At 42.4% G+C, this 27,379-nt stretch overlaps 1 protein-coding gene across 1 annotated transcript in view; it reads right to left on the reverse strand.

The window, feature by feature from the left end:
• tbc1d22b (TBC1 domain family, member 22B) overlaps positions 1-27,379 on the reverse strand; it is a 198,383-nt gene that overhangs the window by 98,373 nt on the left and 72,631 nt on the right. Inside the window, exons 6-7 of the mRNA XM_060932378.1 lie at positions 26,251-26,316; positions 5,663-5,777 (exon numbers count right to left, since the gene is read on the reverse strand). Of these exons, the coding sequence (XP_060788361.1) occupies positions 5,663-5,777; positions 26,251-26,316 (181 nt within the window). The remainder of the gene's footprint in view (positions 1-5,662; positions 5,778-26,250; positions 26,317-27,379) is intronic.

A 27,379-nucleotide genomic window follows, 5' to 3' on the forward strand; every position in this document is an offset into this window, starting at 1 on the left:
ACGTCCTTTTACACCGCAAAACAGATGAAAGCGTGGAAGAGTATCGAGGCGTACAACTTTTTTTTTGTACGCGGCTGGGTAAAGGACCTTGCTATCAAGTCACTGCCGAATTAATCCTGTATTGTTTTTGCCCGTGTAAGTATATATATAAAATTTAAGCTTTTCAATCACATCTTTACAACGAAGCGCTGCAAGTTGAAGTGTAAACAGACAACAGCTGGCTTGATTCTCACTTGTGTTGGCTCTTATCTCTCACAAATACCCCTTTTCCACCAAATCAGTTCCAGGGCTGGTTCGGGGCCAGTGCTGGTGCTGGTTCACAACTCGTTCAACTTGTGAGCCAGCTGAGAACCAGTTTGCTTTTCCATAGCTCGCGGTGCTAAGCGGAGCCACGTCATTACATCGCTGTATACGTCAGTTACGGCGCTACGTTTGCATAAACCTTGGCGCGAATATCGAAGCAAAAACAACACGGAAGAAGCAGCAGCAGCAACAACAGCAATAATAATAATAATGGATGACTTTGCGTTTGTACAGCTGCTGCTTCTCGTCGCTTAAAAATGGCGATCTTTCGCGGTCTTGTTATTGTTGTTGGTCTTAACAACTCCGCCCCCCCGCTGACGCAAGTGGTTCTTTCCTCTGGCCCAGCAGAGAGTTGGTGCTAGCCTGGAACCGTTTTTTCTGGCCCCAGAGCCAGTTCTTTGCCAGTGGAAACAGAAAACCCGGTTCCAAACTAAGCACTGGCCCCGAACCAGCCCTGGAACTGCTTTGGTGGAAAAGGGGCAAAAGATCATCAGAAACCCCTTTAAAAGACCTGGATCTTATGCCGCTTTTCCACTACCAACGCGGCTGAGTTGGGCTGAGTGGGGCTGTTGGAGTTGCATTTCGACTACAACCGCACTGAACCGTGCTGGCTGGAAGTGGGTGGACACATTGGGTGGAGTTAGCAAAAGTGGGTGGACGTCACGTGATGTCGTTAGGCGGCGCAAACAGTGACATCAGTGACCTTTTAAGCGGTAGTCTCACGACCCGGATAGTAAACAATAAACATGGAGGACATGGAGTCGTTAGTGTTGCTGGTCTTGGTGCTGTGGCTTGTTGTCACCGACAACGCCAACAGATACTGGCAAGAGCGTGTAGATGAGGCGAGGCGCATAAGGCTTCAGAAATTCTCGTAATTCGTAATTATTATTCTTCTTCTTCCGGGTTTATGGTGTTTACAGATCCCAGCGTGCTCGCGGGGCGTGTGTGGGCGTGTGAGGACACTCCTCCTCACCAATCAGTGCACAGGGGAGTGTCTCCTCACGCCCCTAGCCTCACTCAGCTCGGTTTGGCTCGCTTCAGCCCCACTCCAAAACTGTGCGAGTTTTGGGTGCTGAGTAGGGCTGAAGCGAGCCGAGTCGTGCTGCTCTGAGGTAGTCGAAACACGAGCCGTGTCGGGCTGAAGTGAGCTGAAAAAGGGTAGTGGAAAAGGGCTATTAGTTAAACAAGACGGAGAAGTGATCATGGCGCATTGTAACTGTACGGCTGGGGAAGAATTTTGTCGCGACCTTCATGCATATGGACTTTGTGAGGAGGAAACAAAGAAACAGCTGGGGACTTTAGTTCTTCATGAATAAAAAGAAAAAAAGTAGCGTAAAATAACGACACACAGCAAGAAAAGTACTTGGAAAACACTAAGGACAGAACTGAGAGGGAAATACAAACCTTTCACCAAGTGATCACTGCAAACTCGAGCATGCTTCAACTAGGCTCCCTTCGATTTCAGGCGAGAGGTTCGAAATCCACCTTTCTCGACGTCTTTTTGTGAAATCCTGTGTTCGTTCACCCTTTTTTATTAGTTCACGGGGAACCCTGAAGAAACTTTGATCAGTTTCATGGTTTGATCGATTCGAACAACCGAAAACAATGTAAGCGTAAGGCATTTTTCATGCACCTTCTCCGTACAAACGCTTTGTCAACTGAGCTTTGGGAGACCACCAGCTAAAGTTTTGAATAACTAATGAGGTGGATGTGACGTCACGTGAAACGTCATAAGAACGTTGGCGTATGAATGTGTAGCTGCAGCCTAATGTTACTCATCATTAAGTGTCTAGATTTTATGTTGGGGTTGGCGGGGAGGGAATGAGCTGTAATATCAGCGAATGCTTTGTGTAAAAATATTGCATTTAAAAAATGTAAAAAGTGGACGCTGCATTATCTGTTTGAACGTTAACGTCTTATGCGTTTATTTTGCTGCAAATGGACCGATCTGAAGATGATCCTCAGCCAGTGATTCCTGGGTCCTTGGATGATCAGATCAACATCAATCCAAAGTTTTGAAACACGTGAAACGTAGAAGGTGTTGCTGCCAAACTAAATTGGAAAAAATAACCGTTTTGTCCCGTAGAACATTTCTAAATATTATACCTGCTGAAATTCTATTCTATGAATCTGTATCGTTATATTCAGCAGTTTCATTTCTGCGTCTGAAATCACTCCCTACTCACTATATAGTGGAGTCGCCACTTTGTAGTGCTGTCCGAATGTATAGTGAGAATTCATTCATTCATTCATTATCTCTAGCCGCTTTATCCTGTTCTACAGGGTCGCAGGCAAGCTGGAGCCTATCCCAGCTGACTACGGGCGAAAGGCGGGGTACACCCTGGACAAGTCGCCAGGTCATCACAGGGCTGACACATAGACACAGACAACCATTCACACTCACATTCACACCTACGGTCAATTTAGAGTCACCAGTTAACCTAACCTGCATGTCTTTGGACTGTGGGGGAAACCGGACCACCCGGAGGAAACCCACGCGGACACGGGGAGAACATGCAAACTCCGCACAGAAAGGCCCTCGCCGGCCCTGGGGCTCGAACCCAGGACCTTCTTGTTGTGAGGCGACAGCGCTAACCACTACACCACTGTGCTGCCCATAGTGAGAATTATTACACCCTATATAGTGCATTCAAAGGATCCCACAATGCATGACGAAAAATAGTGTACAACCGATGGTCACTAACCAAACAATATCCCATCATGCATTGTGGTCACGCTGAAAGAACTCGAAAGCCCCAAATTTGATTTTATAAAAGGCAGCGGCAAAAAAAAAAAAAAAGTATTCAGCCTTGATTTAAAAGCACCGACATGTGGGAAATGCGTTCAGTATAATATAGATTTATCATTATTTTGAAAACCCACCAGCCGACTGATCTGGCAGATTTTAATTGTGTGACAGTAATGACGTAAATGCCAGCGCGATGGACAAGTGTCCGAAAGCTTTTTTTTTTTCCATTTTACCAATGAGCTCACTATATAGTCCTCTATACAGTGGGGCAAAAAAGTATTTAGTCAGCCACCAATTGTGCAAGTTCTCCCACTTAAAAAGATGAGAGAGGCCTGTAATTTTCATCATAGGTACACTTCAACTATGAGAGACAGAATGGGGGGAAAGAATCCAGGAAATCACATTGTAGGATTTTTAATGAATTAATTGGTAAATTCCTCGGTAAAATAAGTATTTGGTCACCTACAAACAAGCAAGATTTCTGGCTCTCACAGACCTGTAACAACTTCTTTAAGAGGCTCCTCTGTCCTCCACTCGTTACCTGTATTAATGGCACCTGTTTGAACTCGTTATCAGTATAAAAGACACCTGTCCACAACCTCAAACAGTCACACTCCAAACTCCACTATGGCCAAGACCAAAGAGCTGTCAAAGGACACCAGAAACAAAATTGTAGACCTGCACCAGGCTGGGAAGACTGAATCTGCAATAGGGAAGCAGCTTGGTGTGAAGAAATCAACTGTGGGAGCAATTATTAGAAAACGGAAGACATACAAGACCACTGATAATCTCCCTCGATCTGGGGCTCCACGCAAGATCTCACCCCGTGGGGTCAAAATGATCACAAGAACGGTGAGCAAAAATCCCAGAACCACACGGGGGGACCTAGTGAATGACCTGCAGAGAGCTGGGACCAAAGTAACAAAGGCTACCATCAGTAACGCACTACGCCGCCAGGGACTCAAATCCTGCAGCGCCAGACGTGTCCCCCTGTTTAAGCCAGTACATGTCCAGGCCCGTCTGAAGTTTGCTAGAGAGCATTTGGATGATCCAGAAGAGGATTGGGAGAATGTCATATGGTCAGATGAAACCAAAATAGAACTTTTTGGTAAAAACTCAACTTGTCGTGTTTGGAGGAGAAAGAATGCTGAGTTGCATCCAAAGAACACCATACCTACTGTGAAGCATGGGGGTGGAAACGTCATGCTTTGGGGCTGTTTTTCTGCAAAGGGACCAGGACGACTGATCCGTGTAAAGGAAAGAATGAATGGGGCCATGTATCATGAGATTTTGAGTGAAAACCTCCTTCCATCAGCAAGGGCATTGAAGATGAAACGTGGCTGGGTCTTTCAGCATGACAATGATCCCAAACACACCGCCCAGGCAACGAAGGAGTGGCTTCGTAAGAAGCATTTCAAGGTCCTGGAGTGGCCTAGCCAGTCTCCAGATCTCAACCCCATAGAAAATCTTTGGAGGGAGTTGAAAGTCCGTGTTGCCCAGCGACAGCCCCAAAACATCACTGCTCTAGAGGAGATCTGCATGGAGGAATGGGCCAAAATACCAGCAACAGTGTGTGAAAACCTTGTGAAGACTTACAGAAAACGTTTGACCTCTGTCATTGCCAGCAAAGGGTATATAACAAAGTATCGAGATGAACTTTTGTTATTGACCAAATACTTATTTTCCACCATAATTTGCAAATAAATTCATTAAAAATCCTACAATGTGATTTCCTGGATTCTTTCCCCCCATTCTGTCTCTCATAGTTGAAGTGTACCTATGATGAAAATTACAGGCCTCTCTCATCTTTTTAAGTGGGAGAACTTGCACAATTGGTGACTGACTAAATACTTTTTTGCCCCACTGTAGTAATTCCCTATACAGGGAGTAGGGAGAAGTGAACGAGTGAGTGATTTCGGACACAGCGTTACTCTTCATACTTCATGATGATAAATGTATTGAAAGTCACAAACACTGTATTACTGTCATTCACGAATTTTGTCTCAGCACTTTTTTTGTGTAGGTCTTCGGCATTTTTTTTTTAAACACAAATGTGTATCACCAAGGACAGCACATAATGTGTTAATAGTACACACATCTTCGTGTTAACCTTCCGGACACACACGATGTCAAAATCAACAACAACATGCATCATCCCAAAACGTGCCCGGTGACATGTAAGAATTTAACACAGTTTTAACATGTCCTTTTATATCATCATGATAAATTACTTTACAATCTTTGATTTTAAATCACGACACGATCATTTCTTAAATTCATTGATCAGCTAGATGTTTGGTTAAATTTAAAACCCCGACAGACTAATCACGGGGGGAGTCAAAGACGTAGCACTGGTGTCATGCTGTGATGTTAAACTGCATAGCAACAGGGAGCTGACTGGATGTCAGCAAATTGATGCGGTCATCTTGGTTATTTATTTATATAACATCTGTCTGATATTCCCTCCTGCGCTGGTGTATTTTGGTCAACAGTGAAATGAAAAATGATTGAAGCAACCGCTGTGCCGGCTTTTTGCTGGTGTGTTTTGTCTGATTCGTAACTTGTTTTGCTCACCCACCCCACACACAGCTTCCAGAACACTGGACTTACCCACAAACTCGGAGAGGAAGACAACAAAGAAGGGGGTGACGAGGTCATTGATGCCCTGTACATAGCCGCTGGCTGGATGTCGAATCGCCCAGATAAACAGAATCCTCTCAAACACCTACCACAGAGGGAAAAAAAAAAAAAAAAACATTTTGACATCTTTTGACATGTTCAGAAGTTAGGGACTATCTTCTGCAGATACTACTGGTGATACCATTCTGGAACAGGAACTTGTGTCTAATGGACCACACTGGTCACAATTCACACTCGCTACTCGGGATGAAATCTGAGCTTATCGTGATGAAATTTGCTGACAAATCGTGCGAGCTATAGAGATGGAAGTGGAGCAAAGAAAAAAAAAAAAATCCTGAACTTTTTACCCTGTCCACACTAGGGATCTTGTATCGATACGAAACTACTTTCGTACCGCAACACCTGTCCACACTAGCAACTATACCGGTACTGTAGCGGTATAACTGTATCGGTACGAAACCCACAAATGTATGGGTTTCGTACCGGTACAGTATCGGTACTGTAGCGCTTCGCTGTAGTGTGGACAGATGAAGCGGCTCTGTATCGGTACAAATATAATGCGCAAGTGCAATCAACCATTCCTACGTCTTCCGGATTATTCATACAATACAATACGCACGTGCTTTCCAGCTGTAAATAAAACGTCAAAATGGCTCAAAACGACCGTGGAGCTACATGGAGCAAAGAAAGGGGGGAGAAAGGGAGAGGGGGGAGGAAGAAAGGAGGAAGAGGGGAAAAGGGAGAGAAAGGGAGGGGAAGAGGGAGAAAGTGAGGGGGGAGAAAGGGAGATTCGTTTTCTTTGTTTCTTTCTCAACTGCCTCGCGCGTTTTATACAATTCGACTGAATAAATAACCACCAGAAATACAGACCAGACATTGACAACAAAAAGCACACACACGTTGTTTCATCCGCCATATTCTCGGAAGCTACTCGGTAACCACGGAAACATTTCGCGCACGCGCATTTCAACTTCCGTGAAAGAAAACTGCAAACATTTCTCGCTAGTGTGGACAGATGCACTAAACTGTACCGGTATACTTTGTATCGATACAGTTATACCACTATCGTACCGGTATAAGTGTGAACACAGCATTTGAAAGTCAAACTAAGATGGGGGGGCAACGTCCCCCGAAAAAATTTTCATCACATAACACGCAAAACCCTGCATTCTAGTGCCTATTTGGCCTATTTAAAGACTGCGCCCATGCAAGGACGATGCGAAGCATTACGCCGCGTCTAGGAACGCGAAAAATCCAAAAAATAAATTTCTCCGTTCAGGAAACCGGAGATTTTCAAGAGTTTTGTCAAATATCCGGATTTCCGGGTAAATCCAGAAGACTTTCATCTATAGCGCTAGATCCCATCCCAACATGGCTGGTGAAGCCTTGTGTAGATGAACGCCTTCCTTTGAGCACAACGAATACAGGTCATTTCATCCAATAGTTAAAAATGTTATCACCCAAATGAGGATGGGTTCCCTTTTGAGTCTGGTTCCTCTTGAGGTTTCTTCCTCATGTCGTCTGAGGGAGTTTTTCCCTTGCCACCGTCGCCACAGGCTTGCTCATTGGGGATAGATTAGGGATAAAATTAGCTCATGTTAAAAGTCACTAAAATTCTGTAAAGCTGCTCTGCGACAATGTCTATTATTAAAAGCGCTATAAAAATAAACTTGACTTCAGACATGGTCATACACGCTATCGATTATTTTATATTTCAGGCATTTGTTCGTTCGAAAAAAGAAGGAATTCTCAATGGAATTTGACTGAAGCAAAACATTTTCGCAGCGTGTAGTTTAACCACCCGCCAAACGCGAGTTGTGAAATCTAACGGTGAGTCAAGATCGCCCCAGGCTCGCCTTTCTCGGCGAGTGTGGTCAAAACGATGGGTTCCTACCTAGTATTCATGTAAAATCCAAGAAATATTCGACAAACACCCCTTCCTCGCCAATGTTGGGGGCCACCATTGCAAAATTATTTTATTATAAAATGATTTTATTTATAAAATTAACTATTGGATGAAATGTCTTGATCCCAATCACACCCATCGGGAATCAGGCCGCGTGTCACGCCTGCTACATTTGGTCACCGATGCTTCAGTTGGAGTGCAGCTCGTCTTTGGAACAATCTTCCGTGCCATACAAGAGACTCGGGATCAGTTGATCTTTTTAAGCGCTCTCTTAAAACTCACTTGTTTACGTTATATTATGATAATGTCCGAATATGATCTAGTTAGGTTTTCATGTTAATTATATACTGTGTTTTATACACGATTTTAATTGGTATTGTCTTTTAATTTCATATTTTTACATACATTTTATTGTTAAGTGCTTCTGAATGTGCTCAGTGTATGAAAAGAGTGCTATATTAAATGTGGTAAATAAATAAATAATCAATCAATCCTAATTTTCTCTACTTTAAATAGAAGACATTAAAATACTAGATGCGTGTCCAAAGGAGCACAGATGCTCCCGGCTGAGCAGTTTGATAGTGAATCCAATTACTGCTTTTGAAAAATTTCCCGAAAATTTGTAGGTGGGGCGGCACGGTGGTGTAGTGGTTAGCGCTGTCGCCTCACAGCAAGAAGGTCCTGGGTTCGAGCCCCGTGGCCGGCGAGGGCCTTTCTGTGCAGAGTTTGCATGTTCTCCCCGTGTCCGCGTGGGTTTCCTCCGGGTGCTCCGGTTTCCCGCACAGTCCAAAGACATGCAGGTTAGGTTAACTGGTGACTCTAAATTGACCGTAGGTGTGAATGAGAGTGTGAATGGTTGTCTGTGTCTATGTGTCAGCCCTGTGATGACCTGGCGACTTGTCCAGGGTGTACCCCGCCTTTCGCCCGTAGTCAGCTGGGATAGGCTCCAGCTTGCCTGCAACCCTGTAGAAGGATAAAGCGGCTAGATAATGAGATGAGATGAAGTTCATATTTTCAAATCGATGACGCAGTTTCAAGTTGCATGAATCTTGAATTACTTTTGGTAGGTGAGGACGGATAATAACGTCCCAGAAGTTATGCGAGTCGCCTCGGCAAACCTGCATTTGGTGGGCGAGCATCGATATTCACACCCAAAAAGTTGTGCGAGTTCATATTTCCTGACCGTTGACCCAGTTAAAAGTAGGTCAACATGTCAATCTCGCCTCCGTTCGAACTCGAGTAAGGTCTTGCTAAGGCAAACCTACATACCACAGCTTGGTGGCTGAACATTGATATTAACACCCAAAAAGTTGTGCGAGTTCATATTTCCTGACCACTGACTCAATTAAAAGCAGGGCTTTGAACCGGTTTAAGGAACGAAAACGAAAACCGGGAACTTTTTCTATTTCACATGTAACAGAAACGAAACCAGAAACTTTATTATTTTTTATGTTCCGGAACAGAAACGCTTATTAAAAATAACGGTAACCGGTTAATACCGGTTTTTATTTCGTTCCTCAAAGTTTCCGTAGCCTACAAATAAAAATGTCATTCTTCTCCTGCGCAAGTTTCTATGACCCGCTGGGGTTCACTTCCTGTGTGACGTTCGCTGACTGAATGGAGAGAGCGGGAGGGTGGACTACTATCACGTCTCCACATCTTAAATAAGAGGTAAATATTGCAGTCTATCGTTATTCAAAAACATCAATTTCAAACACGATATCAATATATTTGTCCATGTTAATGAGAGGCTCGCGAAAATTAAATGACGTTAACCTCTGTTAGCCCATCAATGCATAGGGCCTGACTAGCCTTTGGTAACACACTAAACGAATTATCTTTCATTTTTGGCACTTTTTCTGTTTGTGTAGATGGGAAGACATACTGAGAATCCAAATCGCCAACATTTGAAATAATAATTGTTTTGAATTATTTCTTGTCTTATTTAATGAAGGTTGTAATAGAATTAGCCTACATTTGGCTTAAGCTGGATGAGACAGAGACATAATTTTATAGCCATTTGTTAAACAGCTGACAGGGAACGTAATTAACCGTTCCGGGAACGAAATTTTTTTGTTCTAACCGGTTCGGGAACGTCTATTTAATGGTGGAACCCAAAACCGGAAACGTTAAAATTCCGTTTCTGTTCGGAACGAACCAATAGGAAAAAAATTCTGGTTCAAAGCCCTGTAAGGATTAATAAAAACTACCTAAAACACTGAAAAATAGCATGTGTTACCTGTCCCCCGCACTCTAACTTTATACTTAACTATGAAATATTATGATTAAAATCCTTCAGAAACAGTATTTCCTTTGCACTGTTGTGTGACTCCATATCCTATCCATGGTTTAAATCTATTTTTTTCATAAGAAATCCACAATATCTTAGTTAAAATACACATTTTAGTCGTGTCCCTGGGTTTTCACTCAGTCCTGTTACCCAAACATTACCCCATCTGACAAATTTGGAACATTCCATAAATCGTTAAAATTCCGTTTCTGCTCGGAACGAACCAATAGGAAAAAAATTCTGGTTCAAAGCCCTGGTTAAAAGTAGGTCAAATACATGTCAATCTCACTGCCTTTCAAACTTGTGCTAGGTCATCCGCAGATAGACCCCAAAATTAAATTTGGTGCACGTAGGTCAATTTTAACTGTAAAAAAAAAAAAAAGTTGCGCGAGTGTTCCGGACGGACAGACATAGTGAAATCATGATGCCGCATAAAAAAAATAAATAATAAGAAAAAAATGAAATGCAAGGCCAAATTAAGAGACATTTCGCTATTACCATCGCCATCTTCAGAGCCATAAACCCTTTTTGGACGGATATGATTTTGATTTCTGAATTTGTTCTTACATACACACGTTTTGAGAATCTTCTTTGTTTTGTATGTAAACTATGCAAACTATACAACACCCGACTGGATTGTATATCCTCATCCAAATGCATAATATTCTCAAGTACACGGTGTATACGGAATTTATACTTGGGTCAAGTGATTCTGAATGCACTTTTACTTCAGATACGCATAAGTGGTTCGAACCAATATATTCAGTTAATATATGGATATGAAACCCAATCAGGGCATCTATAAAAAGTGGACGCTGTTCAGTTCTCAGATACTCCTCAGTGTTTGAGTCTCCAATGTTTGAAATATTATGACACAACCATAGCACCCCCTGTTGTTAGCTATTCAGCACTGCACAACAATAAATGCAATCATAATAACCTACATGTTAAGGCCCGGTCCCACTGCACTTACGGATGCAAAGAGGATGTAAAACGTAAAAAAATCTTTGCCATCCGTTGGAAAACGCTATGCATCCGTTGTGTACTCATTGCATACGTGCTTCATACGCTCTATCCATCGAGCATCCGTCCACTGTGATTTCATCCGCGCAAAAAGTTTTGAGCTGCACAAAACTTTTAGAACGGATGAACTTTCCGTCGTGTACGATGTAAATCCGCGACATATACGAGCAACAAACGTTCTATGTCCGTTATCATCCGTTAAACGTCTGCTGTATCCTCTCTGCATCCTCTGGGCATCCTCGCAACTCACATCCGCTGCAGCTGAAAACGGAAAGAGGGAGGAAAGATAAGGTACATGAAACGTCTATTCATCGTTAGTAGCACGGAAATAGAAAGGATGTAAGCGTATGCATCTCGTATATAAAGTATTCAAAACGGACAAAGCGTTTATATCTGGGATGTATCTCGTATATTGAGAATGTCTGGAGTATGTCTAGAGTATGTAGAAGGACAACTAGCGGACAATCGGTCTGCATCCGATATACATCCGCGCAACATGCCCTTTGTTTCCGTTAGGCGTACGTGATGCATCCCCTTAATCCGCTATGCATCCGCTCTTTCTGCTATGCGTCCGCTTCTCAGTTATCACCGGTAACCCCTTCGGAGCTGTCATCCACTTCCATCCGCTTTCATCCGCTAGGCTTCCTATGAACATGCGTTTAACATCCCCGCTATATACTACCCACATCCGTTCTTTTCCGTTCTGTTTTCGCCAATTTTCGCCAATTTTGTCCATTTCTGGAGCGGATGAAAACGGATAGAGCCACCCCCGAAATTTTGCTCGTCCGCTGTGTCCTTTTTGCATACGTTTTGTGTCCATCGGCCAGTGGGACCGGGCCTTTAGATGAGTAGCATGCTATAGATGCACAATGGTGTAACATAAGGAAAAAATTAAAAATTCAGGTTTTGATTTTATGTACTGAAATAACTATTAGGCACAATTTTTACAATATCTATATAAATTAGTTGTTTTTACCCATTTTAACCTTGAAATCAGCATTTTAATGATTACCCATAATGCACTGTTTATCGCGCTAAAACAAGCAAAAATGCCATAAGACAGTGGAAATACTACCTTCACGTGGCGTCTTTCTCGATCGCACGTGCCTAGAAGCGTACCTTCTAGAACATTCCTGGGTGGTCACGGACTGCCTAGTTCGGTTGTGAAACTCGCTAGGATGGAGTATTTTCGTGGCAAACTTTTGCGCCGCAATTTCTCTATTCTAGAAATTTGTAACCTGAAACCCTACAAGAAATGTTTCATAATGTTTGGGATTTTGAAAAATGCTTCTAGCAAGTTTATTTCGCTGTATTTTTCCGTGAAACTTGGCATAAATCATCCTTAAGTGATGAACATGACATTATGACTTTGGTATGGGTCACGGAGTTAGTTGGAAGCGGGAGGAATGAGAGTTTCTCAACTACAGCAGCACTTCTCACCATAGATGGCTGGCGTGTTTCACAGCGTTTGGGATTTTCTAAATCGACTCAATCTCTAGATCTACTGAAGCTACGAGAATATAAATCACCAGGATTCTAATTTACTGGGTGAGAAGTATGATATATATTTTTTGAAAGGTTTATTCGCGCTACAAGTCCATGAAAGTTGGAATAGTTCGTGAAGGGGTTAGTTAGATTTTGGTAGCGTGACGCGCACAACAAGCAAAAGAAAAAACAAATTTTCTTCCGAATTTCCTTGCTTTATCAAAATTATTTTTTGATACATTAAAAGACTGTGTGTTTATAATATTTAAGCAATTTTTTTTTTATTACAGAGAATATTTGATCAAAACAGCATTCAAAGTGATTTTTCACGGGTGTAAATGTTACGCGTGACGTCCATAATTACGTTAAATTTTAAGAACTAAAATTCTGTTAAAAATTCTAGATTTGTGCTATCATTCTGGGGTTTTGCTGAATAATACTTTAGGGAGTTCTCTTACAATGCTGAAAATTCAGTGAGTTTTGGTGAAATTCTAGAAAAGTTATTTACATTTTAACGCGCCTGATAGCGATTGTGCTCACACAGCGTGCTACTCATATTAAACAAACCTACTAAACCCATGAGTTCCTTTCAGAACTGCCTGCTTATTCATTTGTAAAATATGGGATTACACTGAACATATCCAGATTTAGCACAACTTCAGAGACATATCCAGTCTAAACGCACTACAAGACATCCATGTAGTGTGACCGACAAGAGCCAGAAATTACGGTGCATAAAAATTTACAGTATCTCTCACCCCGATTCCAAAAAAGCAAGGCTGCTGTGTCAAACAGAAAGTAATGATTTCCAAATCCTTTTCATGCTATATTCAACTGAATACAAGACAAAAACGAGACCGTCAAATGACGGCGTAGCTCACTCCGGCCCCGTCTCGTCCAGAAGGAATGTTCTAAAGTGGGCCACCCTGTGAACTTTTTCACATTTTTCCACCTTACAACCATGAACTTAAAAGTTTTTTATTGAGATTTTATGTGATAGACCAACACAGAGTAGCACATAATTGTCAAGTGAAACGAAAATGATAAATGGTCTTCAAAATTTTCAACAAATAAAAATCTGAAAAATGTGATGTGCATTGGGTGGCACGGTGGTGTAGTGGTTAGCGCTGTCGCCTCACAGCAAGAAGGTCCTGGGTTCGAGCCCCGTGGCCGGCAAGGGCCTTTCTGTGCGGAGTTTGCATGTTCTCCCCGTGTCCGCGTGGGTTTCCTCCGGGTGCTCCGGTTTCCCCCACAGTCCAAAGACATGCAGGTTAGGTTAACTGGTGACTCTAAATTGACCGTAGGTGTGAATGCGAGTGTGAATGGTTGTCTGTGTCTATGTGTCAGCCCTGTGATGACCTGGCGACTTGTCCAGGGTGTACCCCGCCTTTCGCCCGTAGTCAGCTGGGATAGGCTCCAGCTTGCCTGCGACCCTGTAGAAGGATAAAGCAGCTAGAGATAATGAGATGAGATGAGGTGATGTGATGTGCATTAGTATTCAGCCCCCCTGCGTCAATACTCTGTAGAGCCACCTTTTGCTGCAATTACAGCTGCAAGTCTTTTGTGGTATGTCTCTACCAGCTTTGCACGTCTAGACACTGAAATTTTTGCCCATTCTTCTTTGCAAAATAGCTCAAGCTCAGCCAGACTGGATGGAGAGCGTCTGTGAACAGCAATTTTCAAGTCTTGCCACAGATGCTCAATGGGATTTAGGTCTGGACTTTGGCTGGGCCATTCTAACACATGAATATTCTTTGATCTAAACCATTCCATTGTAGCTCTGGCTGTATGTTTAGGGTCATTGTCTTGCTGGAAGGTGAATCTCCTTCCCAGTCTCAAGTCTTTTGCAGCCTCCAACAGGTTTTCTTCCAGGGTTGTCCTGTATTTAGCTCCATCCATCTTCCCATCAACTCTGACCAGCTTCCCTGTCCCTGCTGAAGAAAAGCATCCCCATAGCATGATGCTGCCACCACCATGTTTCACAGTGGGGATGGTGTGTGCAGGGTGATGAGCAGTGTTAGTTTTCCGCCACACATAGCGCTTTGCATTTAGGCCAAAAAGTTCAACTTTGGTCTCATCTGACCAAAGCACCTTCTTCCACATGTTTGCTGTGTCCCCTACATGGCTTCTTATGCCTGTCTTTCAACAATGGCTTTCTTCTTGCCACTCTTCCAAAAAGGCCAGATTTGTGGAGTGAACGACTTATAGTTGTCCTGTGCACAGATTCTCCCACCTGAGCTGTGGATTTCTGCAGCTCCTCCAGAGTGATCATGGGCCTCTTGGCTGCTTCTCTGACCAGTGCTCTCCTTGCTCGCTCTGTCAGTTTAGGTGGACGGCCATGTCTTGGTAGGTTTGCAGTTGTGCCATACTTCTTCCGTTTTTGAATGATGGATTGAACAGTGCTTCTTGAGATGTTCAGAGCTTGGGATATTTTTTTTTATAACCTAACCCTGCTTTAAACTTCTCCAGAACTTTATCCCTGACCTGTCTGGTGAGTTCTTTGGTCTTCATGATGCTGTTTGTTCTTCAGTGTTCTCCAACAAACCACTGAGGCCTTCACAGAACAAGTGTATTTATGCTGAGAGTAAATTACACACAGTAGGACTCTTAACTAATTAGATGACTTCTGAAGGCAATTGATTGCACTGGATTGTATTTAGAGGTATCAGAGTACAGGGGGCTGAATACTAATGCACACCACATTTTTCAGATTTTTATTTGTTTAAAATTTTGAAGACCATTTATCATTTTTGATTCACTTCACAATTATGTACTACTCTGTGTTGGGCTATCACATAAAATCTCAATAAAAATTTAAGTTCAAGGTTGTAAGGTGGAAAAATGTGAAAAAGTTCAAGGGGTATGAATACTTTTGCAAGGCACTGTATTTGCCAGAAAGAATTAAAAAACGGTGAGGAATTGACCAAGAAGCAGCGATTTTTTTTGTAACTGCTCATTAAGGCTTAATTCGTCCATAACTTCATTAATAATTGTAATTAAGCAAACCTGGGTAGAAGTTATATGCACCCTGGGTACCCCTACCTTCATGCCAGAAAAAAAATCAAAATCATTAAAGAATCGAGGGAGAAGAAGCGATGTGTGTGGAAACTGCTCATTAGGGCTTAATTACTCCATATCTTCATTATTAACTGCAATTATGCAAAATTTGTGTAGAAGCTATATGCACGCCAGATAGACCTACCTTCCTGCCAAAAAGAATAAAAATTGGTGAAGAATCGAGAGAGAAGCAGCAATTTTCGTGAAACATGGACGACACCGGACGGACAGTACATGATGGCATAAACTCATCGCTTGTCGGCCAGATGAGCTAATAAGACATTTAAAATGTTCAAACTGATAAACTATTGCTTTTTTGTAACAATACACTCACTCAATCTGAATTTGATGCCTGTAACACGTTCCAAAAAATTCGGGACGGGGCAAGTTTATCACGGTGTTGCGAATAGTTCGAGTTTTGCAAGTGAAATTATTTCCCCATTCTTGCTCAATATACCGCTTCAGTTGCTCCAAAGTCCAGGATTTCTGTTGCCGCATTTTGTGCTTCATAATGCGCTACAGGGCGGCACAGTGGTGTAATGGTTAGCGCTGTCGCCTCACAGCAAGAAGGTCCTGGGTTTGAGCCCCGTGGCTGGTGAGGGCCTTTCTGTGTGGAGTTTGCATGTTCTCCCCGTGTCCGCATGGGTTTCCTCCGGGTGCTCCGGTTTCCCCCACAGTCCAAAGACATGCAGGTTAGGTTAACTGGTGACTCTAAATTGACCGTAGATGTGAATGTGAGTGTGAATGGTTGTCTGTGTCTATGTGTCAGCCCTGTGATGACCTGGCGACTTGTCCAGGGTGTACCCCGCCTTTCGCCCGTAGTCAGCTGGGATAGGCTCCAGCTTGCCTGCGACCCTGTAGAAGGATAAAGCGGCTAGAGATAATGAGATGAGATGATGCGCTACACATTGTCAACAGAAGGCAGGGAGGCCAGTTTAGCACCTGCACTCTTACTGCAAAGCCACGCTGTTGTAACACGTGTAGAATGTGGCTTAGCAGGAAGAAGCAGGGATGTCCCTGGGGAAGAAAAATAAACAAAATAAAATGTCTGGATGGCAGCATATGTTGCTCCAAAACCTTTTAGCATTCTGTGCCTTAACAGATGTGCAAATTACCCATGCTACAGGCACTAACACACCCTAATACCATCACAGATGCTGCCTTCTGAACTTTGTGCTGGTAACAATCTGGACGGTCCTTTTCCCTTTTAGCCCAGAGGTCCATGATTTCCAAAAACAACTCAAAATGTGTGGACTCGTCAGATCACAGCACACTTTCCCATCTCGGAGGAGCTCAGGTCCAGATAATTTGGTAGTATTTCTAGATGCTGACATATGGCTCTCTCTTTGCACGGTAGAGTCTTAACTTGCATTTGTCGATGCAGCAGCGAACTGTTTACCAACAACGGTTGTCTGAAGTGTTCCCGATCCTATGTAGTACCGTCCTTTAAACAATCGTGTCAGTTTTTAATGCCGTGCTGCCTGAGGGATTGAAGTTCATGGGCACTCAATGTTGGCTTTGTCCTTGCACCTTACATGCAGAGATTTTCCAGATTCTCTGCATCTTTTGATGACGATATGGATTGTAGATGACGAAATCCCTAAATTCTCTGCAAATGTACGATCAGAAGGGACTGAATGAAGAAGCGAACAACTGAGTTAGTAAATGTGCGAGTATGTAAACAAGACCGTGAACGAGTGAGGGGTGAATGAACATTTGAGAGAGAGTGTGATTTAAAGCGGTAGTTTGAAATGGTGCACTCTGAATACATGACCCTTGCTTTTTGGCTTCGCATGAAAAAACTGTCTGTCTCTCTCAAAAAAAAAATCTTTAAAAAACAACAATGAATTCCTTCTCATCAACGTAATGGCAGGTTTGATCAAGTTGAACTCGTAATCCGTCTCTAACTCTTGGTCTTTTCTTTTGCAACCGAAGCACAGAATTGTGGGAAATATCTTTGACCGCCACCGAAACGCTAAGTCTAAAATGAAGCAACTTCCTAGGAAGACGATGTTATCAGCGACAAGCTGAAATGAAGTTCCCAGCTTCAAAAGTAGAGCAAAAGTTCACAATCCTAATGTTAATAAATAAAAGTTCACCAGCAATTATGTGAAGGTCCTGAATCAGCATATAGGGTCCAAATCTGCTCGTCTGTGCCCAGTTCTTTCCTTGGCGCAAACGGTAAAACTCAAGTCTTTTGTGAAATAAGCAGAAGACACGTCGGCTCCCGGTTTCCAAGAGTGAACGGAGTCGAATGAAATGGTCATGAAAAGTTTTTGTTAGCAGGAAATACTATTTATCATGTCAGCATTTCACAAATTTCAAGCCAAGGTTTTACTCAAAGAAGAATTTTCGTGTCACGGGTCCTTTAAACAACCCATTTGGGACCTTTTGCTTGGAATTATGCTGTTTAGCATTTCTGATGACTCTATAATTTCATGCCAAATTTAAACATTCCAGCTTTAAAATGTCGACCTTGCTTATGCAGCTAATTACAAAAAAAAAAAAAAAAATCCATATTTTGGCTTACAAATACAGCGTCAAATATGCTTCGATGGAAGATGTACAGCAGGAAGCACCATAGGAATACCTTCGTACAGTATAAAAGACAGCGAGATAAATCCAGTGATGGGATTTGTGAGGTGTTATTTGAACGATAAGGTTCCATACTGGGATGAGAAGCTCGTGGGTTTTTTTTATATATTTAACAGTTATTCCACGAAATCGAGTGGTACATGAGCTGATAGCCGATGAGGCGCGTAGCACCGAGCTCTGCTATAATCCATGTACGACTAGATTGAGTCGAATAACCATTTTATTCCATCCACATTCACTGGATTTAGAGAAACGGAGCATTTTTATTTTTGCAAATTCGATAAATAAAAACTTTATACGAAATGTCCGACAAAATCATTTCTGCTTAGAATCTAAACAAACCGGCGAAATGACGGTAGCAATTTGTGAAAAAATGCGATAATAATAATCAATCATTCTTGAAAAATAACAAAAGATACGCTCTTACCATCAAACACTTTTTAAAAAAAAAAAAAGTTTTGTTTTCGAGTAGTTTTTATTTCGTCCTCGGTTGGTTCAGCAACAAGCTCCGCCATTTTGTTTTTCTCTACTCACGGTATATGAGCTGATAGCCTAGTAGTAGAGCAGCCAATCAGAGCGCACGATTGCTCGTATCCAGTGAATGTGAACAGAATAAAAACAAATACTTCAAATGATTTTCAACCTAATAATCATTTGCTGCATTTGTAGTACGTGTGCTTAAGACAAAAGAAGAATTTTAACACGTTTCACAGATAAATAGAAAGAATAACAACCTGCTTACTCCACACTCACTTATAATGGAAGCCTAAGAACAGCTGCTGCAGTGCCAATAAACATTCATAAAGAAATATATTCTTCATTCTCATACTCCAATGAGAGCAATTTGTAAATTAAGCTCTAAATTAGTCAAATTCAGCCTCTTCAGACTACTTTTGCAGAGGGAAGAATTTCTGGTTATGGATTATGGATGTAGTTATGAATTAACCAAGATGATAGCTGTATCCGGGCGGCACGGTGGTGTAGTGGTTAGCGCTGTCGCCTCACAGCAAGAAGGTCCGGGTTCGAGCCCCGTGGCCGGCGAGGGCCTTTCTGTGCGGAGTTTGCATGTTCTCCCCGTGTCCGCGTGGGTTTCCTCCGGGTGCTCCGGTTTCCCCCACAGTCCAAAGACATGCAGGTTAGGTTAACTGGTGACTCTAAATTGACTGTAGGTGTGAATGTGAGTGTGAATGGTTGTCTGTGTCTATGTGTCAGCCCTGTGATGACCTGGCGACTTGTCCAGGGTGTACCCCGCCTTTCGCCCGTAGTCAGCTGGGATAGGCTCCAGCTTGCCTGTGACCCTGTAGAACAGGATAAAGCGGCTACAGATAATGAGATGAGATGAGATAGCTGTGTCCAAAAATCACTCATTCACTACTCCCTATCTAGGGAATTTTACATAGAGGACTGTATAGGGAGTTCATTGGTACTTTCTCACTGTTATTTACATCATTCTGGGTTTTCAAAATAATAAATACGTGTGTATTTTGTGATAAATCCATATTCTACTGAACCTATTTCCGACATTAATCAATACAAAGTACTTTGTGTCTGCTGCATCTTTCAGTTCTTTTAAATCAAGGCTGAATACTCTCTTCTTTACCGCTGCCTTTTATTAAATCAAATTTGAGGCTTTTAATTAATTCCTCACTCTGCACTGTAACTTTTATTCTTGTATTTTATCTCTCTCGTTCTATTTTACTTACAACCCCGATTCCAAAAAAGTTGGGACAAAGTACAAATTGTAAATAAAAACGGAATGTAATGATGTGGAAGTTTCAAAATTCCATATTTTATTCGGAATAGAACATAGATGACATATCAAATGTTTAAACTGAGAAAATGTATCATTTAAAGAGAAAAATTAGGTGATTTTAAATTTCATGACAACAACACATCTCAAAAAAGTTGGGACAAGGCCATGTTTACCACTGTGAGACATCCCCTTTTCTCTTTACAACAGTCTGTAAACGTCTGGGGACTGAGGAGACAAGTTGCTCAAGTTTAGGGATAGGAATGTTAACCCATTCTTGTCTAATGTAGGATTCTAGTTGCTCAACTGTCTTAGGTCTTTTTTGTCGTATCTTCCGTTTTATGATGCGCCAAATGTTTTCTATGGGTGAAAGATCTGGACTGCAGGCTGGCCAGTTCAGTACCCGGACCCTTCTTCTACGCAGCCATGATGCTGTAATTGATGCAGTATGTGGTTTGGCATTGTCATGTTGGAAAATGCAAGGCCTTCCCTGAAAGAGACGTCGTCTGGATGGGAGCATATGTTGCTCTAGAACCTGGATATACCTTTCAGGATTGGTGGTGTCTTTCCAGATGTGTAAGCTGCCCATGCCACACGCACTAATGCAACCCCATACCATCAGAGATGCAGGCTTCTGAACTGAGCGCTGATAACAACTTGGGTCATCCTTCTCCTCTTTAGTCCGAATGACACGGCGTCCCTGATTTCCATAAAGAACTTCAAATCCTCTACCTGCTACACCAAGCCCACTCGCATCTGGATAAGGGAAATGGCACAGTGAGGATCCTCTTCTTGGACTTCTTGAGTGCCTTCAACACCATCCAGCCCCTACTGCACAGGATGTGAGTGGACCCCTGCCTGGTCACCTGGATCTCCAGCTACCTCACTGACAGGCCGCAGTACATCAGGCTGAAGGACATCGCATCTGACACTGTAATTAGCAGCACCGGAGCACCCCAGGGCACGGTGCTGGACCCTCTTCTCTTCACCCTGTACACAGCGGACTTCTGCTACAACTCGGAGCTGTGTTACATTCAGAAGTTTGCCGATGACACAGCCATTGTTGGGTGTATCAGTGACGACAGAGAGGAGGAGTATAGGAGCCTGGTGAGGGACTTTGCTGCATGGTGCAACAGGAACCATCTGCAGCTCAACACCTCGAAGACCAAGGAGCTGGTCATTGACTTTGGGAGGTCCAGACCAAGGTCATGACCAGTTCTGATCGAGGGGGTCGAGGTGGAGGCTGTGGCTTCCTACAAGTACCGCGGGCTGTGGCTGGACAGGACTTGCAACACCAAACACTTATACAGGAAGGGACAGAGCAGGCTATACTTCCTGAGGAGGCTGCGGTCCTTTAACATCTGCAGGAAACTCCTGTGGATGTTCTATCAGTCTGTGGTCGCCAGTGTCCTGTTTTACACCGTGGTGTGCTGGGGGGCAGCACATCCAAGAAGGACACATCCAGGCTGGACAAACTGATCAGGCGGGCCGGCTCTGTGGTCGGCATGAAGCTGGACTCTCTGGTGACGGTGGCAGAGGTCTATGGACAAACTATTGAACATCATGGACGATGCCAGTCACCCTCTGCACACCGTCATCAGCAACCAGAGGAGCCTGTTCAGTGACAGAATGCTCCTTCCCAAGTGCCGGACGAACAGACTCAAAAACTCCTTTGTCCCTCACGCCATCAGACTGTACAACTCCTCTCTGGGGTGGAGGAGGGGTAACAGGAGGACAGAGGACAGAAAGGAGCAGTAGACTAGCCTAACACTAAGCAATACCGGACAATGTGCAAGATCTTTCCTGCTCCCCGCACACACACACACGCGCTTACCCTAACCCCACATCTTATTCTTTTATATTTGTATATGTAAATACTTAATTTATTTTAATTTATCTAGAAGTTTTTCTCCATTTCTTTTCTCTGTTTATCTGTAATGATGCTGCTGGAATCTTAATTTCCCTGAGGGAACCCTCCCAAAGGGATCAATAAAGTTTTATCTAATCTAATATAAATTTTGATTCGTCTGGCCACAGAACAGTTTTCCACTTTGCCACAGTCCATTTTAAATGAGCCTTGGCCCAGAGAAGACGTCTGCGCTTCTGGATCATGTTTAGATACGGCTTCTTCTTTGAACTATAGAGTTTTAGCTGGCAACGGCGGATGGCACGGTGAATTGTGTTCACAGATAATGTTCTCTGGAAATATTCCTGAGCCCATTTTGTGATTTCCAATACAGAAGCATGCCTGTATGTGATGCAGTGCCGTCTAAGGGCCCGAAGATCACGGGCACCCAGTATGGTTTTCCAGCCTTGACCCTTACGCACAGAGATTCTTCCAGATTCTCTGAATCTTTTGATGATATTATGCACTGTATAGATGATGTGTTCAAACTCTTTGCAATTTTACACTGTCGAACTCCTTTCTGATATTGCTCCACTATTTGTCGGCGCAGAATTAGGGGGATTGGTGATCCTCTTCCCATCTTTACTTCTGAGAGCCGCTGCCACTCCAAGATGCTCTTTTTATACCCAGTCATGTTAATGACCTATTGCCAATTGACCTAATGAGTTGCAGTTTGGTCCTCCAGCTGTTCCTTTTTTGTACCTTTAACTTTTCCAGCCTCTTATTGCCCCTGTCCCAACTTTTTTGAGATGTGTTGCTGTCATGAAATTTCAAATGAGCCAATATTTGGCATGAAATTTCAAAATGTCTCACTTTCAACATCTGATATGTTGTCTATGTTCTATTGTGAATACAATATCAGGTTTTTGAGATTTGTAAATTATTGCATTCCGTTTTTATTTACAATTTGTACTTTGTCCCAACTTTTTTGGAATCGGGGTTGTATTTTCTATCTCTTACTATTTTTAATTGTACTTGAATGTCTGTTTATGTGTTTCTTCCTCCATCCATTCACCCCAACACACTTTTTTTTTCCTTTCAGTGTGACCGCAACGCATGTTGCTTGGTTAGTGACCATTGGTTGTACACTACTTTTCACAGTGCATTGTGGGATACTATGAGTCCACGATATAGGGTGTAACAATTCTCACTATACATTCGGACAGCACTACAAAATGGCGAACTCACTATATAGTCCACTATATAGTGAGTAGGGAGTGATTTCGGACACAGCGCATGTTTTACTGTATTACAGAGAGGAACCTCATCGGAAAATAATTCATTTGGGGAAAAAAAACAAACAAACAAAAAAAAACCCCACACCTCACCCCACCGTAATTTTCCAATAACTGCACGTCCACACGTGTTTCATTCCTCTCAACCCACAGCAATTTGCCAACAATTACGATTAAAAAACAAGTGTTGCCAGGCAAAAAACAAACCTCACCCGGTAGAACTTAGTGTTATCACAACTGATTCAATCTCACTAGTGTGGTCTCTGTTCTTTCAAGGTCACTAATACTAATGAGAACATTTCATTTCATTTCATAAGTGTAGTTTAAAGACTCTAAATATCTGCCAAAAAGCTTAAAAGAGACAAAACTCTTTATCTGACTTTACAGAAGGGCCAAACAAAAGCTGTGATAATCAAAAGGTAAATTTTCTTAAAACAAACACCACTTACTTGATCTCGAATCAGTAGCCTTGGCGAACCATGAAGTGAATTTCGTTTATTTTTTCATCTGTCGATTATCTTCCGATCCTACGAAGTTATGAGATTTCTCTTATTTTCTTTCTAGTTCTGATTAGTTCCGAAGTTTATCAAGAAATAGAACGGGTAATCGAACTTGATCAGGATAAGTGCTGATTGGTTACAAACGCTGCGTCCTAAATCACTCACTCACTACACCTTATTCACTATATAGGGAATTACTATATAGAGGACTACATCGTGAGCTCGTTGATTAAATGATAAAACAACTTCTTTGCCGTGGCCTTTTTTTTTTCCTTCTTTGTCGCGGTACTGCTTTTCGTGATGCATTGTGAAATACTTTGAGTGCACTATATAGGGTGTAATAATGCTCACTATACATACTAGGGTGCATCAGTTGCCCTCACTTTCATAAAATCTGATGCATTTTTGTTTGGGTGTTCCTTTTCACCAATGAAGACATCCTGTAAAATTTTTTGACCATATTCAAAAGTCTAATGGTGGCACCATGAGGTTCATTTTTTGCCAAAAACACTTATTTTATGTTTTCGCGCAAGGTTTGAATCACAATGTTGGACTCCATTTACTGATTTCTTGTGACCCAGAGATCATGTTAAGAACCTTTGCAAGGGATTGAGAAGCATTAATGTGATTCATAATACATTTGTATTGTTTAAAAGTAGTTGAACAATGATTCAATGAACAGCTAAAACTCAAACTGTGCTTGATAATATATTTAGAATATGTACTAAAAATGTGTATCTAAGATATTTGGTACAGTATACTCTATAAGGTGCCATAATGTTGCATGAAAAGTGATCGAAATTTTGTCATCAAAGTCATAAAATAGCAGCTTTTTCCATAACTTTGAGCTCCTGGTGCCACCATTACACTTTTGAATTTTGTCAAAATATTTCACCCAGTGTGTTTTCTTACCAAAAGGAACATAAAAACAAAAATGCATCATGATCGGAGGAACTTTTCATTTTTAGGGGGCAACTGATGCACCCTAATACATACGGACAGCACTACAAAATGGCGACCTGACTATATAGTCCACTATGTAGTGAGTAAGGAGTGAGTTGGGATATTGGGACACCATTTGCACCAAAAATGATGTTGACCTTTTCGGTGACCTTGACCGGATGACCATCAAAATGTTGGAGGTCCTTTCTGAGACCAAAGCCCATCTATCCTGAAAGTTTCATGAAGCCGTTTTCCCGTAACGTAGTCACAAAAAAAAAAAGAAACCCCACCAAAAACAATACCTCGCCCCCTGGTGGACTCCGTCCCCGGGTGAAGTAATGACGCATACGTTTAAATAATTTGTAATTACATTTGTGAAACGTCCCTGAAAGATGTTAGTTCCTGTTATCACTTATGATAAGCAGCGATGGGAATAACGGCGTTAGAAATAAACGGCGTTACTAACGGCGTTACTTTTTTTAGTAACGAGTAATCTAACGAATTACTTTTTACATCGTTATAACGCCGTTCCCGTTACTTACAATAAAATACTATGCGTTACTTTATTAAAGCTGTTCTCATCTGCTCGTTCAGCCTTTCTTTACTCTGCTTTAGTGTGGGGCGGGGAGACGCGAGACAACGGCATAGTCAGCCAATCAGAGTAGATTTGGACAACATACGTAGGTAGGCCACGCCTACTGCACTACTGCGAACTCTTTCAATCAGAAGACACAGCGATGGCGAGCGGTCAGCCCAACACTGCGCTTTCACATTGGAAATACAGCCATTGCTTTTCATTACTTGAAATAAAAGGCAAAAATGTCTACGTGCAATGCACATTATGTCGAGGAACAAAGCGTTTGTCCTCGTCAGTGGCCAGTAATTAGTAACAATTTTAATAACTACTACAAAAATATATGGGCGGCACGGTGGTGTAGTGGTTAGCGCTGTCGCCTCACAGCAAGAAGGTCCGGGTTCGAGCCCCGGGGCCGGCGAGGGCCTTTCTGTGCGGAGTTTGCATGTTCTCCCCGTGTCTGCGTGGGTTTCCTCCGGGTGCTCCGGTTTCCCCCACAGTCCAAAGACATGCAGGTTAGGTTAACTGGTGACTCTAAATTGACCGTAGGTGTGAATGTGAGTGTGAATGGTTGTCTGTGTCTATGTGTCAGCCCTGTGATGACCTGGCGACTTGTCCAGGGTGTACCCCGCCTTTCGCCCGTAGTCAGCTGGGATAGGCTCCAGCTTGCCTGCGACCCTGTAGAACAGGATAAAGCGGCTAGAGATAATGAGATGAGACAAAAATATATTAAATTTGATAGATGTCTTCTCACATTGTCCCACAAAAATATTAATATAGTGTAGATAATGTTACTGATTGGTTCTGTTAAGTGTCCATTTCAGTCATTAAACACATTTAACATTCACTTTTATTATGATTACACTAATTGAATTTTTTTTTTTTTTTTTTGGGGGGGGGTAACAAAATGTAACGGAATAATTACTTTCCCTGGTAATTAGTTACTTTAATGACCAAGTAACTCCATTACTAACTCAGTTACTTTTTGGGAAAAGTAACTAGCAACTCTAACTAATTACTTTTTGAAAGTAACGTGCCCAACACTGATGATAAGACACCGAAAAACAATTATTTCCTTATTCTTCACCTTCCTTTTTTCCCCCTCTTAAAAAAGGCTAAAGACAAAGGGGGGGGGAAGCAGCTCGTCATGTTACTGAGAAACTGGACAGTTTAACTTCCGCATGTTTGTGTAATTAAGAGAGAATAACTCGACTCTGTATATTGTTTACAGTAGAGAAGGGAAGACTATAGGGACAAGTTAAGAAAAAAAAATAAAAATATATGACAGGACTCACCTCCTGTACCAGCGGCTGCTGGAATAATGGAATCAGCGGATTCGTCCTGGGGATATCGATGTGAATCTGGAGGGGAAAAGAATAAAAAAATAATAATAATCAAAAAACAAAAACACAAAAACACACCCCACAGTGTGTCTAAAAACATGGACATTCATAGCAAAACCTCAGGGTGAATCAATAAAAGCCAAAGCAAGCTAAATAGAGTTTCATGCCTTCACTCTTACAGTAAGCTCGGGAAATCAATCAAGCTCGGACAGCGCGGTATCGATCGGACTTCATAATGAGCCGAGCCCACTCGGAGAGATCCATAAACCATGAAAACAAACATAACTCCAAAATGGATTAGAAAGGAACCACTTAGTTGTATCCTATTTCCTCAAATACGTACGCATCCGACCCTCCCCGTTAACTGTTTTTTGGGGAGTTTTCTTCATTTTTATCATGTTTTCTAACTGTTATTGCTGTGCTGTTGCCTTATATTGTCTACTGCATTTTTGTAAATCTGCAGCTGTGAAACTGGATCAAAAATGTAAGCACAAAGCGGACATTAGCCACTGTTTTCGTATATAATGAGACATTTTGGCAAATTGCACCAAGCAGGACTGGAAATGAAATGGCTGCATATGGTCAGGTCAGAGAAAGGCCAGCGGAGTGCGCCGCATCTGTATTCATGTTGATGGCGAACGCGCCATCCCGCTGCTGAGCCGATGTCAACACTAAAAGGTCATTTAGTGTCTTGGAGACGGCCAGGGGCCATTCAGACCGCTCAGTACAACCTCATAATCAGCCCTAAAGGTCTGCTTTCCATTTGTGACGCTCTGGGGGAAATGAAGTGCTCGGGGCTGAGGGCAGCTCCAGCCCACAGAACGAGGGAACACAAAGAAAAGAATGAAGTACATGGCTGCCAAGTCTCAGTCCTGCACCATTAACCTGACTTTTACAACCTATAAGCTTATCGATCTCGGCCTCCTCTATTAATAACGCATGCTATATAAGCTCCGGTTATTAACTGAGACTTTGTGCAGGGAGCCATAGACACCAAGCAGTGTGCTCATTTTCCACAACCTTGTTCGCTTGCTCTTTGAAATACTGCCCATTCACACCCGTTGAGGCAAATACGAAGGTA

This window comes from Neoarius graeffei, chromosome 10 (genome assembly GCF_027579695.1).
Source record: "Neoarius graeffei isolate fNeoGra1 chromosome 10, fNeoGra1.pri, whole genome shotgun sequence".
In the NCBI taxonomy this organism is placed as follows: Eukaryota; Metazoa; Chordata; class Actinopteri; order Siluriformes; family Ariidae; genus Neoarius; species Neoarius graeffei.